General features: G+C 40.5%; 2 protein-coding genes across 3 annotated transcripts; both read left to right on the forward strand.

The window, feature by feature from the left end:
- Positions 1–1,007: 1,007 nt before the first annotated feature.
- Positions 1,008–8,174, forward strand: scrn2 (secernin 2). The gene is made up of 9 exons (XM_084081216.1): positions 1,008–1,054; positions 1,873–2,035; positions 3,221–3,402; positions 4,427–4,626; positions 5,233–5,448; positions 5,703–5,868; positions 6,499–6,679; positions 7,116–7,272; positions 7,637–8,174. The coding sequence occupies exons 2-8, from the start codon at positions 1,874–1,876 to the stop codon at positions 7,266–7,268; spliced, it is 1,260 nt and encodes a 419-aa protein (XP_083937342.1). The 5' UTR covers positions 1,008–1,054; position 1,873; the 3' UTR covers positions 7,269–7,272; positions 7,637–8,174.
- A 1,260-nt stretch (positions 8,175–9,434) lies between these two features.
- On the forward strand, positions 9,435–18,337 carry LOC311064543 (uncharacterized protein). 2 transcript variants are annotated; one of them, XM_084084402.1, is made up of 6 exons: positions 9,435–9,607; positions 11,341–11,450; positions 12,252–13,060; positions 13,229–13,336; positions 14,144–14,245; positions 14,975–18,337. In XM_084084402.1, exons 3-6 carry the CDS (start codon positions 12,296–12,298, stop codon positions 16,274–16,276), a joined length of 2,277 nt encoding a protein of 758 aa, XP_083940528.1. In that variant the 5' UTR covers positions 9,435–9,607; positions 11,341–11,450; positions 12,252–12,295; the 3' UTR covers positions 16,277–18,337. The 2 variants fall into 2 exon arrangements, with proteins under 2 accessions (XP_083940528.1, XP_083940529.1); XM_084084403.1 differs by lacking the exon at positions 11,341–11,450.
- The last annotated feature ends 671 nt before the right edge of the window (positions 18,338–19,008 follow it).

Below are 19,008 nucleotides of genomic sequence, written 5' to 3' on the forward strand. Positions count from 1 at the left end.
CTTCTACTCCACTACATCTCAGAGGCAAATATTGTAGGCCTACTTTTACTCCACTGCAATTATTTGAAAACTTTAGTTTCTAGTTACTTTGTAGATTTGGATTATTATTTCAAAACATACATTACCCACTTCATTTCAGCCCTTTGAAAATAGCCGATCTATGCCAGCTCACAATGCAAGGCATTGTGAGCTTGTAGATCTGCTATTTTCAAAAGATTTGTATACATTTTGTACATTTGAAAACTTGTGAAATGGGACATTCTGCATAATGACTACTTTCTACTTTTGGTACTACAAAAAAAGTGCCAATTTAAGTTTGCCAGTGCAGTTCCAAGTACATTTTGATGCCAAATGCTTTCCGGACTTTTACATACGTAACAGAGTAATTCTACTTTGCAGTATTGATACTTTTACTAAAGTGAGAAATGTGAGTACTCCACCACTGTTAAACCATGTGTTCTATTTCCAGACAGTGATTTGCACTGGGCAGACGAGACGAGACCTTTAAGTACAGACCAGTGGAGTGGATCACAGACAGTGGGTCACGTGATACAGTAACGCTTCAACCAGCGTTGCCATGTCCGCTTATTATAAGCGACTTTGGGCTTCTTTTTCTGTAAGGTTGCTCGTACTGTAAATCATTGGTAGTTGCGCTGTTGTGGCCGGGTTTTAGGGCTTGTTTCTAATGTGTAGTTGCTTATTTGGGCTTGTTTCCTAATGTTGTTTAAACCACTGATTATCAAACATTTTCATTCCAAAGACGGACCCCCAAATGAATATGTATTTGTCCACGGACCACCATCTAAGTATTGTATTGTGTGTGACCCCTGTACCAGATTGATGTTGTTAAAATGTTCAAAGAATATTCAATTTTTTTTTGTTTTTGAAAATATCAGATCTACAAGCTCACAACGCGTCGCACCGGTCGCTGCTTTTGGGCTTATTTTTCTTCGACCTGGTTGCTTGTTTCTCTCGCAAAACCTGGCAACACTAGCTTCGAACCTGCCTTCTCCCAGCTGGCTGTCTGTCCGGTCCGGTGTTGCGAATTGAAAAGGTAACATTTTCTCCACCAGGATTATAACCTAGTTGTAGTTGTGTCACAGTAGTTGTCACACACTAGTAGCCCTATCGCCCACTAACTCCTATAGAGCCAAACATCCCATGCATTGACAATAAAATGACACGCGTGCTTTCTATCGTTCTCCAAAAAGGAAACAGACAGATCAGACAGTGTCTCCCCGACTGTTAGGCCTGAATTCATAATAAATACACATTGATTGAAACACGTCGTAGAAGGAATGGCAGCAATTATTTCACAATTTGCCTACATTCCTTCCTCAAATGAACAGAAAACAATATCGCAGTTTGCTGACAAGACTGTCTTGATATGACAGCGACGTGTCGGGTCGGATTTGTGAAGATTACAGTCAATAAAGTGCTCTGCACAAGACTGCCTCCTTAATCCCTGTGTGAAAGGGATGGGCAGTGCACCCTGCACCGGTCCAATCCGACTTTCTCCCCAAAAAATGGGTGAAGATTTGAGGAATTAATGGAGATGATGATTCATTCTGATATGTCTAACCAACAAACCTGGATGCTGGGTGTTATTAAAGAGTGATTTTTAGATGCAAACCCACACTTAACAAATATATCAGAACAATAAATAATATTGCCATCATGTCAATTTATTTATTTGTGTCTATATGCTTGCTTGATTTGGCCCATATCATTAAAAATCACATGTACCACTTTAATCTGATAGCCTACAGAGTTGGTTGAGTATCCTATGTGGCTGTTATATTGTTTATTTTTAATCAAAATTTGAATTGATACATTTTCTATTCTGGAATTCTGTTTTGTTCAATTCTCTAGGATGGCAGAGCCCCCCCTGTCATGTGACTGTTTCGTGTCCCTGCCCCCTGGCTCTCGTGATGATCATGTCATCTTTGGGAAGAACTCGGACCGTCCCAGGGATGAGGTTCAGGAGGTGGTGTACCTGCCTGCTGCCTCTCACCCGGCAGGCTCCTTGGTGGAGGTAGGCAGGCTTACACCCTAAAGCTGGCTATTTAGCTATCAATCTTTGCAACACAGTTGCTAATCTATGCCTGTAAAGTGACAATTTTATCTAGTATCTATATGGTAAATGTGAAAATTGTAAATCACAAGTCATTCATCAAATTGTCTTCTGTTGCACTTATCCCATTGGTCCATAATTGAAGGAATAAAACTAAGACAGAGCAGTATTTGCTAATAATTTGTTCAGTGGTATACTACTGATGGCACTCTGAATTGAGTATGTTTTAATAGACAGCTTATTCGACTCTGTTTTTACCAACACAAATTATTATAAGTGTCATAATTTTACACTGAGATAGTTAATAGAGATGGATTAAGCTAACCAGGACGTCTGATTGTTGTGTCAATTACCTTAAAAAATGTGGGTCATTTTGTCGTCTACTCAGGCTTTTGTCAGCCCCCCAGACAGTTTTTAAGTTGCTTGATTCAGTATTTAGATATTTAATATTAATTTTATCAGACACGCCCCCTTCCTATACAAACCCATTGTAACTTCAAACTCAAACTCAAACATTTTAACCATGATAGATTCATCGAAAACACTCGTCCTTGGTTCTGGTGACTCATACTGCCCTCCTAATACGTGAGGGGGCCGTGGTTTTTCAATTACTTTTTAAATGTATTTAATTCTTTCTTCAATTATTAAAAATAAATGAAAAAAGTAATTGAAAAAACACGGTCTCTTCTCGTATTAGAAGGACAATATCAGTCACCAGAACCAAGGACGGGCGTTTTCGATGAATCTATCATGTTTAAAATGGAGTTTGAAGTTACAATGGGTTTGTATCGGAAGGGGGCGTGTCTGATAAAATGAATATCAAATATCTAAATACTGAATCAAGCAACTTAAAAACGGTCCGGGGTGCTCCCAAAAGCCTGAGTAGACTATAAAATTACCCAATCTTTTGGGGAAAGTGAAATATCCGTTTAACTTCAGCAATCAAATCAAATATGAGACATTGAAAAGCCTGTTTTGTACAATCTTGTCAACTAATACACATTGCATTCTACTAGGTATATCCACATTTAGGTATAAAATATTGTATAGCACTAAAGATTATTCTGTAAATTATAAAGTGCTTTTTGACATCATTAATTTTGCGGCTACAAATCTTTCTCTTTTTCTCTCTCAATCTCTCTGTAGTGTACATACATTCAGATCCCTCAGGTAGAGCACACCCATGCTGTGGTCCTCAGTAGGCCGTCCTGGTTATGGGGTGCTGAGATGGGTGCCAATGATCATGGGGTCTGCATTGGGAATGAGGCTGTGTGGACTCGTGAGCCTGTCACGCCTGGGGAGGCTCTATTGGGCATGGACTTAGTCCGGTAAGTATTGAACAGTGGTGGAAAAAGTACTCTTTTTTTTTTTACTTAAGTAGAAGTATGAATACTGCAATGTAGGAAAAAAAAAAGTAAAATAAAGAAAAAGTAAAAGTCTGGTATTTAAAATTGACTTGAGTAAAAGTACAAAAGTATTGGCATCAAAATATACTACCAAAAGTAAAAGTACTCGTTATGCAGAATGTCCCGTTTCACAAGTTATCCATCCATGTACTCATAATGTTCTCATAATAAAGTACATCAATCAATCAATCAATCAATCAATCATATGTCTAACATGTATTAAAAAATCTTTTGAAAATAGCCAAAGTTTAAATGGGGCTGAAGTGGAGTAAAAGTGCAACATTTGTCTCTGAGATGTAGTGGAGTAGAAGTAAAAGTATTGAAAATTGGAAATACCCCAGTTAAGTAAAAGTACCTCAAAATACTACTTAAGTACAGTCCTTGAGTACATGTACTTTGTTACTTTCCACCACTGGTATTAAAGCACGCCAAACTTTAAAGGTCCTCATGAATCCTACTGTGAAACCTAATCTATTCTCTATTGTTCCCAAAAATGTATACAATCCATTGGCGAGTGGGAGCAGGTATTTGCTCTATTGTATTTGATTGACGCTAGTAAAACAAAATGACACAATGTTTTACTCTCGGCCCTTCTGCAGAGGGTTCTGTTTAGATAATCATACTAATTATTCTCAGTCAATGAAATGAGTCAGACAACAACATTGATATCCCTGGATGATTTCCAAGTTATAAATCACTGTCATTCATCACTGTCATTCATTCATAGAAACATTTCCTAGAGATCAAGTGCATATGAAGCACAAGTAATTTTTATAAAGAACCCCTTGATTAAAGGAACATGGGAAAATGTAACTACTTTTAATATGTAGAAGTCACAATCCTTCCTCATAAAACATCCCGAGGAAAGTGCAGTGTTAAACATGACAGCGTTTTGGCACCAGCGTTTTCCTGTTCAATACAAACCAGCATGGCTCTTAATTGGCAGCTTGGGGCTGGAGCGTGGAGACAGTGCATGGGCGGCGGTGACAGTGATCACTGGCCTCCTGGAGCAGCATGGCCAAGGAGGACCATGCAGAGAGGACCCTGAACCATTCAGCTACCACAACACATATCTCCTGGTGGACCGCAGTGAGGCCTGGGTTCTGGAAACGGCCGGCAGGCTCTGGGTGGCACAGAAAGTCACAGGTGAATTTTGTGTTAAAGCTGCAATGCACTAACCTGACTCCGCCAGATGGGGCGGTATTGAGTTCACAGGAAGTAGGCTGTGAAACAAGTGTGTGAAGCAAGCTTCTTCCATCTGGCAGAGTCAGGTTAGCGATCCACAACTTTAATGTTCTACTCAGGATTCAAAACTGGGTCTTCCGCATGAGAGACCAAAGATCTACCTCTCTGTCAATAAATAATCCTCACTTGGTGAGGGGAGATATTGCACAATAAGCTTTAGGTAGTACTAGCTGTCAACCGATAGATAGATAGATAGATAAGATAGATAGATAGATAGATAGATAGATAGATAGATAGATACTTAGATCCTTTAAATATAAATGTTGTCAAAGTGCACTAACAGTATGTTACAGTATTAAAAGTGGTATTAACAGCAGAATTGAATTGGACATGTGGCTTTGGATAAATTAGTTCTTCCCTACAGTGTGTGAACTGTAGATGACGTGTAAGAAACTGAGGCTTAGGCCTCCATATCCATTCTAGTACTTGAAGTATTGAGTCTTGGATAGAAAGGTTGATTTCATGTGGGATTTCTACACATAGAATTTAACTACTTGTTTCTCTCAGAGGGTGTGAAAAACATCTCCAACCAACTGACCATCGGCACTGAGATCACAGCAGAGCACCCGGAGCTGCGGTCCGTGGCCCAGGCCCAGGGCTGGTGGGACGGAGCGGGACAGTTCAACTTTTCTCAGGTATTCAGCCCAGAGAACCCCCCCGCAAGAATGGAACTGGCCAAGCAGCGATACAGCGGCGGCACAGAGCTTCTCCAAAAACACGATGGTGAGGGGAAGACACAGGACAGGAACGCAATACAGCAACACCTCACAGGATGTTTGCAACAGGGAATGCTTATGCCCATTGCCCAATAACTGTGAATATATCATTCTGAAAAATGTGTATACCAGTATCCGTCCTTCACACAAATTCAGCACGAAAAGATAGAAAATCTGTTATTTTCTGCGAATGACACAGCCATACGACAAAGTAAAAGTTAGGCCTTTACCCTGCCTTATCTATTTTCACTCCTTGGACAGGCTCAGTGACAGCAGAAGTAATGATGTCCATTCTGAGGGACAAGCCCAGTGGCATTTGCATGGATTCAGAAGGTTTCTGCACCACTGGCAGCATGGTGTCCATACTGCCCAGGGACCCCAGCCTGCCCTGCATCCACTTCCTCACTGCAACCCCAAACCCTTCCAGGTTTGTCACTGGCCCAGTCACTAAGTATACACCTCCTCTTTCTTAGTCTGCTGTATCTAAGCCTGTCCTATAAGGACTACAAGGTCCTGATGTCCAAGGACTTTTAGAATTTTCTAATTTTAGAATTAGAAAGTCCATTTTAAACTTTCAAGTTTGAAATTGCATCTTGGCCTAAAGTACATGGAGTGCCAACTCCATGTACTTTAGGTCAAGGTGCTGTAAAGATTCTCGTCTTTCATCTCTATGTCTCTCCCTACTTTGTCCGTCCTTGGACAGAACCTTGTTTTTTTTGTTGCTATTGAGTTAAAACCTTATTATGTCCAAAAATGTTACTTTTCATTAAATAGAACCTGTGTTCTAATGGACCAATTCATTCTAAAGGTGCCGATTTTGAAAATCTTTCTTGTGTCGCTTTGCGATGCATTATGAGCTTGTAGGTTGGCAAATTTTGCTACTCTTCTTGCGTGAAGTTTAAAATAGGGCATTAATTTATGAAAGAAACAAAAAGGTAGAATGTGGAGATACAAGGTTTTTAGGTTTCTGCCCGACAACAACGTTTTTTTTTGTAATGTCTGTGTTCATGCCTGTATGTCGTCGTGGTTACCTTGCTGTCCCCTTGTGTTTCTCTAGGTCTATATTCAAGCCTTTTGTCTTCACTGAGTGTATGAGCCCAGTTTCGAGGGTTGTCTCCCCGCAGTATGGACCTGACGACCCAGTCAGGATGCAGCCTCGCTTCCAGAGCAAGGTGGAGCGCCGACATGACCTGTACAAGGCCCACCAGGTGGCACATAACACTATGAAGACCAACCCAGTGAGTACTATTGGAAGACTTGCACAGTAAGGCTGTTTAACTCTGAAGAGTAGGTAGATAGATACCTTTATTATCCCGCGGGGGAAAATCAGTCGCCCAGAGGTGGAACTTAAAGGACGACTTCACCCATTTTCAGCATATCTTCATATAATTGGTCCTCACGAATGCTCATGATAAAATGGTACAATTCTTTTCTACTCGGTCTGTGTGTCATAGGAGGGCTGTAGACACTTCAGAAACTCGACATAGGGTTCAAATGAGATTTCGAATTTCGAAGGGTTACGATTATTTTTTTATTAATACGAGAACAATGGCTTTTATTATAGCGTGCTAACTTTCCTGTAAGGAACTTTCCTGTCTTAATGTGTGGCATGATCTTTGTTTCTCTGCTTTCTCTCTCTCTCTCTGTCTCTCTCACCCACTCTCTTTCTTTCAGGAAGAGGGTTTAGCTGTCTATGAAATCCTAAGAGACCTGGAGGTCCAGTGTCTGAGTGACATTTCAGCCATGCTGAACGGAGAGATATCAGGGGATGAACTGGGCGACTTGTTCTTCGACTGTGTGGACGCAGAGATTAAGTTTTACCAGTGAGAAGGTAAAAGTCTGCATCCATTCTCTTTGTGTGTACCTTTGTGCACGTATGCACATGTACTGTATGTGTGTGTGCGTGTGTGTGCGTGTGCGTGTGCGTGTGCGTGTGCGTGTGCGTGCACATTTCTGCCAGTCTGTATGTGTCTCATATGGTATTCATGAGGATGTGTTCATTAATGTTGATGCCTTCTCGTTCGTTAATTTGTTTAAAAAGTTTGAAATATGTTGAAAACGTTTGCTTATACTGATATGCCCAAAATAACAGAAACACCAGATTGAAAGTAGTGGTTAATATATTGCCCATAATGTTATGCCAGACTGTTGGTCATTTTTCAACATCTGCTGTATAAAATTGTCTTTTGTTACAGTGCCCCCAGGTGGAGATTCCTAGTGCTGTCAGACCGGCAAGAGGGAGGTGGCCCTGGGACTGTTAACGCTCCTTGTTCCCCGTTTTTGATCAGCTTCTGTCTCCCTCACACAAAACACACAACCCTGACATCATTCCATCATTAACACAGAGTCTAAACCATTGTTTCTCAAACTTTTTAATTTCAAACACCCCCATAACTGTCAGAGTTACAGCAGACCTGTAAGGGTCCTTTTGGAACCCCCCCCCCCCCCCCAAGGAATCCAGAGGGTTCCGGGACTTCACTTTGAGAACCACTGGTCTAAAACGCTCCGTGTGATTGGAGCATTTTATCATCAGTATCTCTCCAGGGAGCAATGACTGCACCTCATTAGTGAATATAATGATGTAGATTACACAGGCGTCTATGTAGAGCTGAATATGACATTGCACAAATATTGTAAGTACAGTATGGTACAGTATTAGTTTAACATGCTATTTATGTTGCCAGTGAATGGGGTCATTTGATGGACACCCCTAGGGGAGAGATTGAATAAAGATTGTACTCAGATGTGTGTTGTGCTCTTTTTTTTTTAACATTATGTGTACAATGGATATGAATTATTGATCATTTTAGTTAAATTGCAGAACAATGAAAGCATTTAATCCTCCAGTCCAGTGGTTGTTTTAGAACGGAGGTGGTGTACCGCTGGATATTTCCCTCAAAAAATGTAAACTCAATTAGAAAACACAGTCAAACCGGTTTGGGTCAAGTGTATTACTATTATGTAATGTATGCGTAAAACTATGTTAAAGTAATGTTATGTTATATGTACAGTATGTAGGCTACTGGCAAAATGCATACAATATTGACTCAGTGCATAGTACTGTATTAGAATTTGAATGCTCTTTAAGTTACTAATAAGCAATGGGAAAAAAACACATTTTGTGGGGAAAACCTTAGCAGAAAATAGCTTGTAGATCAGCTATTTTATGCGAAGATATTTAATGTAGAGCGAAAAGAGTAAAGTCACTACTAGAGCCCAGAGGACTCCGGTCAACCAAGTATGGGGTTCAAGTGGATAATATTTATTTTAGTAGCAAGAAGTTTGAACATTGTAAAAAGTAGTTGCCAACTATGCAAAAATTAGCACTAGTATGGTGGTTACTAAAAAAATGAATAGTAAAAGCACAGTTAGTGACTGGGTGTATTAATTACAACTGCAATAGTGAGAGAATAGTGACTACTCCACAATGTATTTCATTTTATTGTGAATAAATAATAAAATCAAAGGATTGGCGTTTAATCCTCCGTCCAATAGGTGGAGGTAATGCAACTCATGTCAGACACTCCGAGCAGGCAGTAAGGTCTTTACAGTAGAGTAGACGACCAGTGTTGCCATGTCGGCTTAGCCAGCTTTGGGAATATCATAAGCGACTTTAGGCTTACTCTTCTGTGAAGATGCTTGTAAATTATTAGTAGTTGTGGGTTGCGTTTTTTTGGGCTTGTTTCTAAAAGTGTAGTTGTTGCTTATTTGGGCTTGTTTTCTAATTTTGTTTAAACCAGTGGTTCTCAAACATTTTCAAGTCAAGGACCCCCAAATTAATATATATTTGTAGACCCAACCTTTTGAATATATGTTGTGCCAGAGACCCCCATACAAGATTTGGTGGATTTGAAAATATTCCAAAATATTCTTTTTTTTCCAAGATCTTTTTTTGAAAATAGCCAATGTTGTGGCTTCTTTTGGGCTTGTTTTCAAAGACCTGGTTGCTTATTTCTCTCGCACAATCTGGCAACCCTGGTGGCAAAGCAAATGGCCAGATCACATACCCTGTCTCGCGCCAGCGACAGATAACGTCTTTCTAAAGGCCGTTTTTTTTGTATCCTTAATAGGAAGTAATTTCACAAAATAAGAATTGTTTCCTCGTTGTTAAACAACAACACGCATGTGTAACATTGCTATGCAGATTGTAAGCAGCAGCAGAGAAGGTAAACCGTTCATTCTACAAGAGCTAGTACACGTTGATGATGAACTGTTGTTGCTATGCTAGCTCTGGTCCTCCTAACGCTATAGTATGGACCAGAGAGCTATTGCTATGCTAGGTACTTTAACGTTGCGTAGCCTGAATCTGCACAAACGTAAATAAAAACGATGCTGTCTTTTAAAAAGCCATAGTTTTTGAATATGCATCTTAACAGAGCGAGTGAGAATATAACCATGCCACCAATACGTATGCATTAGCTCAGGGGTCTTCAACGTTTTCAGGCCAAGGACCCCCTAGCTGAGAGAGAGATGAAGCAGGGACCCCTCTATATCGTATAAAATTGTGTTTCACCCCCCCCCCCCCTACACCTATACCTCTTTGCCAAAAATAGCCGATCTACAAGCTCACAACTAGCTTGTAGATCTGCTATTTTTGGCCAAAGTTCTCCTCAGAAAAGGGATACTAGGGTTCAAGTGGTTAAGGTAAAATAAAAAATCCTATCACACAAAGATTTGGCGGACCCCCTGTCGTAACTCAGGGACCCTCTGGGTCCCGGACCCCCTGTTGAAGACCAAGCAACAGTAGCCACTAACTAACTGACTCGCTAAGGTTAACTTAGGCCATAGGAAACTGTCTGTGTTCTTTGCTCGTTCGGGCCGAACCAATGAGTGATGATCAGAGATCCACTCTTTGACAGACGAGTCGGAGTAGTAGTCCGATAATATGAAACTGTATTTGTTTAGCACCGTTCATACAGGGTTGCAGTTCAAAGTGCTTCACAGGCAGCCAGGGCATCATTTCAAATACTTCACGATCAAGAGAGATAAGTCAGGAAATGAACATGGCAAACACCAGGCAAAAACACAGAATATGCATAGAATCATGGGCTTAAGAGGACGGGCATAGGATTAGAATAATCAGCATACAATAGTAAAAAATACATTTAAAATAAAGCCAATGGGTTAAAATAATAACAAATCCTGGAAATAACATTTCAATAACTTAAAATCATAGACAGGAAACATCATTAAAGGTAGGTTAAGTGATTTTCTTTGGTTAAATATCTCTATATTCTGATAGTACTCATTGCTATAGAGTGTTTGTTCAGTATTAGGAGTCTCCTTGTCTCTCCAGCTCTTTATAAAACAGAAAATGCATTTTCGTTTCAGTTTCATTTCCAATTTTATCCAATCAGGATAGAGAACTCAATCAGGATATAGATTAAACATGTGAAATTGGAAGTGATGACACTAAGAAATGAGCAGGCAAAATTGGAACTGGAACACTATAAAAATGAAGCTTAAAAATGGGTACTTTCTCCTGATTGGCTGAGATTTTGACACCTACCGGAAAATGTATTTTCTGTTTATTAAAGAGCTGGAGAGACGGGGGAGACTCCTGTTACTGAACAAACACTCTATAGCAACGATTACTATCAGATTCAGAATATAGTGCTTTAACCTTTTAACAAAATACTTTTTGTTTTAACCCAAAAATATCACTTACCCTACCTTTAAGAAAGTGCTGAGGAACCATATAAGGTGCCAAGAGAGAACTAACCTCTCACCAATCAATGTAGTCATATTCTTTTTCTCACCAACACCAAGACAACACGTTAAAGGAGCAGTGAGGGATATTTTGCGTGTGACAGTGCATGTGTCAACATAAATGTCAAATAGCTCTTGATAGTAAGCCTTGCTATTGTGTTCAATAACAGTGGTCTCCCTGTCTTTCCAGCTCTTAATAAACAAGTGGAATTGGATGACACAAAGAAATGAACATACAAAACTGGAAGTAGATCACTATGATATTGAAGCTGATGGCTGGTCACGGCTCTGATTGAAAGAGTGGGTATTCTCTCTGGTCCCACTTGAAAATGTGATCAATGTTTGTCTAAGAGATGGGGAGACTCCTGTAACTGAACAAACACTAGCAATTATTGCAATGAGAACATAGAGGGTTAACTTTTTAACAAAAAAAAAATGTTTTAACCAAAATTATTACTTACACTACCTTTAATCGTTGTAGTCTCTGTTATGGGAATGATAGGTTTGGTTATGTATGTTAGTAATTTGAATATTGGTATAAAACCGATGCGAGTGTGCTGAGGGAACATAGGGCTGATCCCAAACAGGCCAATATTTTGAAGTATGAAGGGGTAAGATATTTCCATATAGAATATAGTAGAATATTGGCCCAGACTGCTGGCGTAGCGGTCAGGGCACCTACGCTCCAAAGTAGCCTGACAGCACGTCACAGGTTCGAGTCTCGATCTCGACGGCCTTTGCTGCATGCCACTCCCCATCTCGCTCTCTCCCCATTTCCTGTCAACCGTGTATCCTATCAATAAAGGAATAAAAAAAGCCCCAAAAAATAATAATATATAGAATATTAAAATAGCACTCATGACTCGAGGTTAGATTACTTTTAACTTGTGTTTTGGTGAACATTTTTGACCTAGCAACTAACTTGGCAAATTTGGCATGGATCCAAAGACATTGCATGGTAAATGTGGCATGAATTTGAAGAAAGAACAGTAGGGGGTACAATGCAGGAGGACTAATTGGATCTTGTTCGCTGTCTGTGATTCAACTGGATTGATTGGTCAAGTGTACTACTATAATTGTTTTTTGTTTTTATTTTTGCAGTACACCTTTGAAAACTACCCAGCCACCAGAGTCATCTTGAGAGAATGAACTCAAGGGAATCAACGTATTACAGAAAGCCCCAGTATAAAGACAGAGACACAAGACAGGACGATTATTATGATGATGACCGATGGGAAGAAAGACAAGGAAATGATGACCATGATACACCAAGGGATAATTTCCGGTCGTATGGTGGAGAGGTACAGAGTAGCATGGAGAGGTCCGGAGGAGATGGGGAGTACAGTGACAACCCAAGGAGGGTGTACATTGAAAAATCATTGAACAGCGACCAGAGTAGAAGAAGCCCATTGAAGAGGCACAGTCTTGGTGGCTTTTCCCCTGAAAAATACATGGACAGGGAATATCCAAGGTTTGAGGAGAGAGACGAGGAATTTGTGCGAAAACAGAGACAGCTTCAAATGATTGAGGAAGAGATTGCCCGCAAGAAATCAGCCATCAAATTTTTGTCTTCTGAGACAGAACGTATTTCTGAAAAGAAACGGCGGAGGTTTACAGAGGATGTTGACGATTTCAAATATGGGCAATCGCCAGATGATTCTGAATACAGGCAATCATCTGATCACATGTACAGGGAAAAGGATTTCCCATGTAGACAACCACCGAGGGATGATTTATCCTACCAGAAAACATCTAGAGATTCAAAACACGGGAACCAACCAGAAGATTTCACGTACAACCAAACATCTGATGATTCCACATACATAAAATCACCTGCACACTACAAAGATAGACATTTTCAAGACTGCAGCAATGATGAAGACACACAATCTGACCAGTTCTTTTCAAGGGTATTGTGACATTAGATTTCTTATTACAAATTATCACTTTTTGTTTATATAATTACAAATCCATTTGTATTGTGCTTAGGCAAAATGAACTCAAAGTGTGATTTTAAAGTTAAAACCTTTCGTTTCCTATTTGGCTTATTTATGCAACATTCTTCCATTTTTGATCAGGTTGATGCCACACCCCGGGAGAGATCCCCCGAGAGAGATCCTTCCTCAGACTATGAGGATCATCGTCAAAACAGTTTGAGATATGAAAGGAATGCATCTTATGAACAGGTAGGCTTATTTGACAAGATGCTCATTGATGCTTAAATGCATTATGTGTCGATCCATCTTTGCAGTGGCACACATTGACCAATTCTCTTCAAGGATATTGTGACGTTTGATTTTCAAACTGGTTTGTCTCATTATTGCAATTGATCACTTTTCATTTATTTATTTCCAACTAATCTCTCAAGAACAGATTCTGCCCTGCGGTGGAATCTGTCGGAGAGGTTCGTCATAACGTGTGCGCATTGGCTACAAGTGGGCGTGCCTTCAGATCAGGAAGCAGGCCGCGCTTTACCCAATCAAATTTAGTGGGCGGGATTCACGTGTCCATCCACCCTTCCCCCCTCGAAACTAGCCGAAACTAATTTAGCAATAGCGTCCTCGGAGCGGACAAAACCACGGAAAGATATTCACATTTTAAATTACTCTTTCATCATAGAAACAAGTGGGCTTATAACCAAAACCATCCATGTTCTCTGGGAGAAGTGGTGTTAGTGTTCCGTGTAGAAATATTGTTAGTGGGAATGAAAACGTAGTCGCACCAACCGGAAGTGATGCGCTGAAGGCAGACACAAACCCCGGTTTCCCTGCGCACTGGTCTTCCATTTGCCTCCTGCCAGACCCCACAGACAAAATCAGAAACAGCAGAGGTCGCTGTTTTTCATTTTCTGTGGGGTCTGGCTACGCGAGACTAATTTCCAACTGAATTTCTATTGTGCTTGGGTTGGATGAACTCGGTGTGATTTTAAAGTTACAACTTTTTATTTCCTTTTTGTTTTGTTTATTCATGCAACACTTTTCCATTTTGATCAGGTTGATGCCACACCCCGAGAGAGAGATTACAGTCCTTCCTCAGACTATGACGATCATCGTCGAAATAGTTTGAGATATGAAAGGAATACATCGTATGAACAGGTAGGCTTTTTTAAAAACTTTTTTTTATGTCTACAATGCATTATACACATACTTATAATGCATTATAATCTGCTTAACACTGTATAGTTATAGGCGCTCATAAATACTCCTAAAGCTTTGTAACAATAACCATAACACATTATAAATACTGTATATATATTATATATTTAGCCTTATATGTTATGATTATTGCTATAAAACATGACACAGTGTATTTCCACTTTTTTTTCTTTTTTTTATGTAAAAAAATACACTGATATCTTTTAAATGAAAAACTGAAAATATGTCACAAGGTGCCATGTTATCAGTTTTCCCAGCGTTGCTTGTGTTATTATGCTGTCAATCAACGTGTTCAGATTCCTGTACCCAGCATTGGCCAGGTTATTGCGCTCACTGTCATTATTTCGGCATAATCACTTAGCAATGCCAATTTGCACAGTGTTCATATTTTGGCGTATCTGTGCACCGTTGCCGGGGTTATTGTGTTGATTACTGTTTAATCATCACAAATGTCCAGTAAATGGGTATATCTGCGCACCCTCCACAGACAGACACCGGCCGCCTGCCCACCACGATTTGAACTTTACATAATGGATGCATTGCAGTGCATACAATTATGTACCCATTTGTTTAAGATGGGACAATCTCTGCTAATGGCAACATGTCAAAATTAGACTAGTATTGTACTTTATTATGTGATTGCTTATATCTGTTTATTTTTCATTTCAGCTTTTGGAGGAAGAGCTTGATGTCACCGGCCAAGGTCCTGGTCAAAGACCGCACAATGCAGCTGCCAAGGGTTTCGAACGTTTCCTTGGTTTGCTTAACAAAGGGGTGAATGTCGACAAGCTCATCAAGATTGTTGGTCAGTCTCCTGCCGTAGCTGATGACCCGACGTCTCCTCAGACTCCTCGCCTGAATGCTGAGAAGCCTTTGTGGTCTGACAGGACAACTAGTCAACAGGAGCGACAGTCAAATAAGCCTGGCTGGAGTGAGAGTCAGGGATCCCCGAGTGAAGTTCCCCAAAAGGACCAAAAGGGCAGGGGGAGTGAACAGCCCCGTCCAAAGACATCCTACAGAAGTTTTCAAAAGGGCTCCCAGTCTGATGAGAGAGAGTCTATGAACAAGAGTAGTGTAGAAGGCAATCCTGTTAGCTCTAGAGCCAAGTCTCCGCGATTGGTGGAAAAGATGCTTGCTAGACCTGTAGATGAGCAGAAGAGCAGGCAGATGCGGGATCTATTGCAAGTCATTGGTATGGATCTAGGGTTTGAAGAGCTGGGCCAAATGTCAAGTCGGATTCAGGAGCGGTTGTATGGAAAGAAGGACGACTTTGAGAAAAAGGATAGTGACCTGAGGAGGGAAAGAAGAGTGTCTTCTCGTCATCATAGCAGATCCTTGTCTTCAAGCAGATCTAGTTTTGGTCCTTTTACACAAAATGTTTCGGAGATTCCAAAAGACATCAAAGAGGTAAAGCAGCATACATTTAATGATGAGAGCAGCAAAATACATGTCCAGGACAATGACAAGTATGGGAACAACAAGTCCCAGAACTGCAGTGTTGCATTTCAGTCATTTTCACACAGTCCTTCCTACTCTGTATCCAAACCACCTCCTCCTACACCTGTGATACCAGCTTACCACTCAACATCTAAACCACCTCCTACGCCAGCTTACCCTCCACCTCCGTTCTGGCCAAATACATATTCAACAGCCCCTGCCCCTCCCTTCCCCCCTAACTGGGGAATCAGATTTGGAATGATGCCTCCTGTCCCTTTCGTTCCTGGATACCCCCCTTATCCAAGTGCCCCGACTTTAAACACCTACCAAGCACCATCTAGCCAAGTGAACACATTGTTCCAACCTACTATTCATCGTCAGCTCATTAATTTGAGTAGTCCAACTCAAAATCAAAGCCCAGTCCAGCATTTTAACACAATCCAAAAATCGAAAACATTGCAAAGGCCTCGCTGTTTGCAGTTTGTTGCAGAGGCTACTGATGCAGAAAAAGCATCTCATAGAAATGTACAATAAACTTACGATAAACGAAAACTTACGATAAAATTAAGCAACATTGTCAGAAGAGAATAATAGCGGACCATTGAGTCAAGGTTGCTACCTGAACAGGAACAAAGGGACAGACTTCCAGGAAGTTTGGAAGTGCCTTTTGAGGCAGGACCAAATATGGATTCATACGGCCTCATTTTTGTCGCAAGGTGTAAAGGCTGTGAGGGGAATGTAATCACCTGTGCCGGAGCATCTCACGGTAAATGAAGAAAATAGATTCTGACTAGACTATACACACTTGGCTAATAACCTAGTGCACTGGTTTGACTTGAGTTCTACACAGGCAGTGTAATGAAACATCCCTTTGGCACGAGATGAACAAGTATTGTGAGCTTTAACTGTCACAGCGAATGTGGCCTTCTGATGTGGGTATGTCTGCTTCTTTACACCCCATGTGACCAAAGTGGTTTTGATCAATGTTTTAATTTTGTTCTTTTTCATTTTCTCCACAACTGTAGTCATTGCCAATTACCCCATGTCATTGCAACCACTACTAATTGAAGGTGTAGGCAACCATGTTTCCTCCACTACACATAGTCACCAGACACTTTTCACTCGACAGTGAAGTTTCACCAGTTGTAATGCACGTGGAGGAACACTAGACCTCCTAGTTCTAATCCCTGCTGAATTTCCACCCACGAACATGGTCAAATGTGTTTGTTGGAGCACCTGGCCAAGCTGGAGTCACTGTGGAGGAAACCAACTCCAGTCTCAGCAATGGTGGTCAGGTACTTTTCCCCCTGCGCCACCGAGGGCTGTCACAATATATTGCAGCCGAACTATTTATTGCCGATTAATTGTCATGTAAATATTTGCAATTAACAATTTAATTGTTTATTTGGCTTTGAACATTGGAACATAAATAAAAAAAATATTTCTCGTTGCCTTTTAGGCTTTGTAAACAAAAATAATATAACAAATAACTTACTTAATGCATTACTGACAATGGTACCTATAATCAATCAAGATAACGGAAATCTACATATCTTGGCGCATTGTGAGCTTATTTTTCAAATTAATTTGTTCACAGTAATGGTGACAATTATGACGATAATGCAAAAATAATTGCAAGTAATTGCGATAATTGTGACCGGCCTAGCGCCATCAGATGTCCTGACCAAAGTGGTTTTAACTGACTGACCGACCTAGAGTCTCGCATTCTCGCTGGGGCTAAAAAGAACTGTTGAGCCCCAACACAATGACTTGGTAGCAGCCTGTACTGTGCACATCAAAATGTTGCCCACAACCACAATGGTATGTGGTATTGTAAAGATATTGTTTCTGGAGTTAGGGTTTAGTCCCGATTCCACTGACAGACCTTGGTTACGTGGTTGGTATAAGTACAATTGTTTGGACTCCTAGACAAACGTGTAGAATCCACTGGGGGCGTACGTCAACGCCGCAACCATATTAAGAGGGGCAGCTTGCCATAACTACTGCAAGAAATGTGCCTGAAGCATACATAAGTACCTGAGACTAGTTTTCTGCTTAAGATACTGTATTTTGCTATGAAACCACATTTTTTATGTAACAATGTATCATCTGACATTTGTAACAAACCGGTTGCAAAGTCAGCGAGTTATGATATGAATTGTGGAGCGACCTGTTGCTTCAATAGACATATGGGGCATACATCCATTAGGAGGCATGGCTTGACCCTATTAATATGGTGGCCCGTTGTAAGTGGGGAGTGGATTTTCGTTTATATGGGATATAAATCCTCTTTTTGCACCATGGGACATGTTGCCTTTTTCTTTTCTTTTTACGCCTTATTTATTTGCATTTTATGCTTTTATTTTAGAGTGGTCAGTGTAGAGAGACAGGAAACCACAGGCAGAAAGAGGTGAGACATGCAAGATAAGACGGGTCAGATTCGAACACGGGTCCTCGTGCTCACCAAGGTATATAATATGGTGCACTGAGCCATCTGGCAATCTAGCCATTACTGTATAATCAGTGGAAAGGTGAGTGGCCTCTCATCACTGGGCCCTTTAAACCGATGGAATACCAGTGGTTGATTATTTCATAGAAAAAATGTAAAGGGCAGTTTTGTAATAAAAGCATAAATGATTTTACATGTCTTGAGTCCCTTTACTCTGGCAGCGAATTTAAATGTTTAGTAGTATATCGTTGCTGTCAGGCAGAAGCCTTATTTCAACATTTTGGTGCCCTTATAGTGAAAATAGCCAATCTACAAGCTCACAATGCATCACAATTTATGATTTTTGGGAAATGGTTATGAAAAAACAGTTTTGCACAAGAGGTTTCCAACCGACAGCAACAATATGCATTTTTTTGTGTGAGTGTGTGAGAGAGATTGTGTAATAGGTACAAATGGTAACTTAAAACAGTGGCCACCACTCCAAATTTCACCTGTAAGAATGTAGAATAACTGCATTTGGATTTGTATTTACCACTAGCCCGATGCCTGTTGGGAACGATGCCCTTGGTTATCCAATACCCAGAGGGGCATTATATTCAATAATAGTAATTATATACCAGTCAAGTGAGAATGTCTTGAATGTGTGTTTACATGTGCATTGTGCAGTGGTGGAAAGTAACAGTACATTTACTCAATTTGGAGGTACTGAAAGTACGATTCCTTAACTTATGGTATGGCACTGATAAAAGAAATAGACACGAGTCAAGAAGTCCTTCTCCGGTGTTCGTGGACCCCAGTTTGAGAACCACTTCCTTCG

This window comes from Gymnoscopelus microlampas (assembly GCF_963454915.1).
Source record: "Gymnoscopelus microlampas genome assembly, chromosome: 2".
Lineage (NCBI taxonomy): Eukaryota > Metazoa > Chordata > Actinopteri > Myctophiformes > Myctophidae > Gymnoscopelus > Gymnoscopelus microlampas.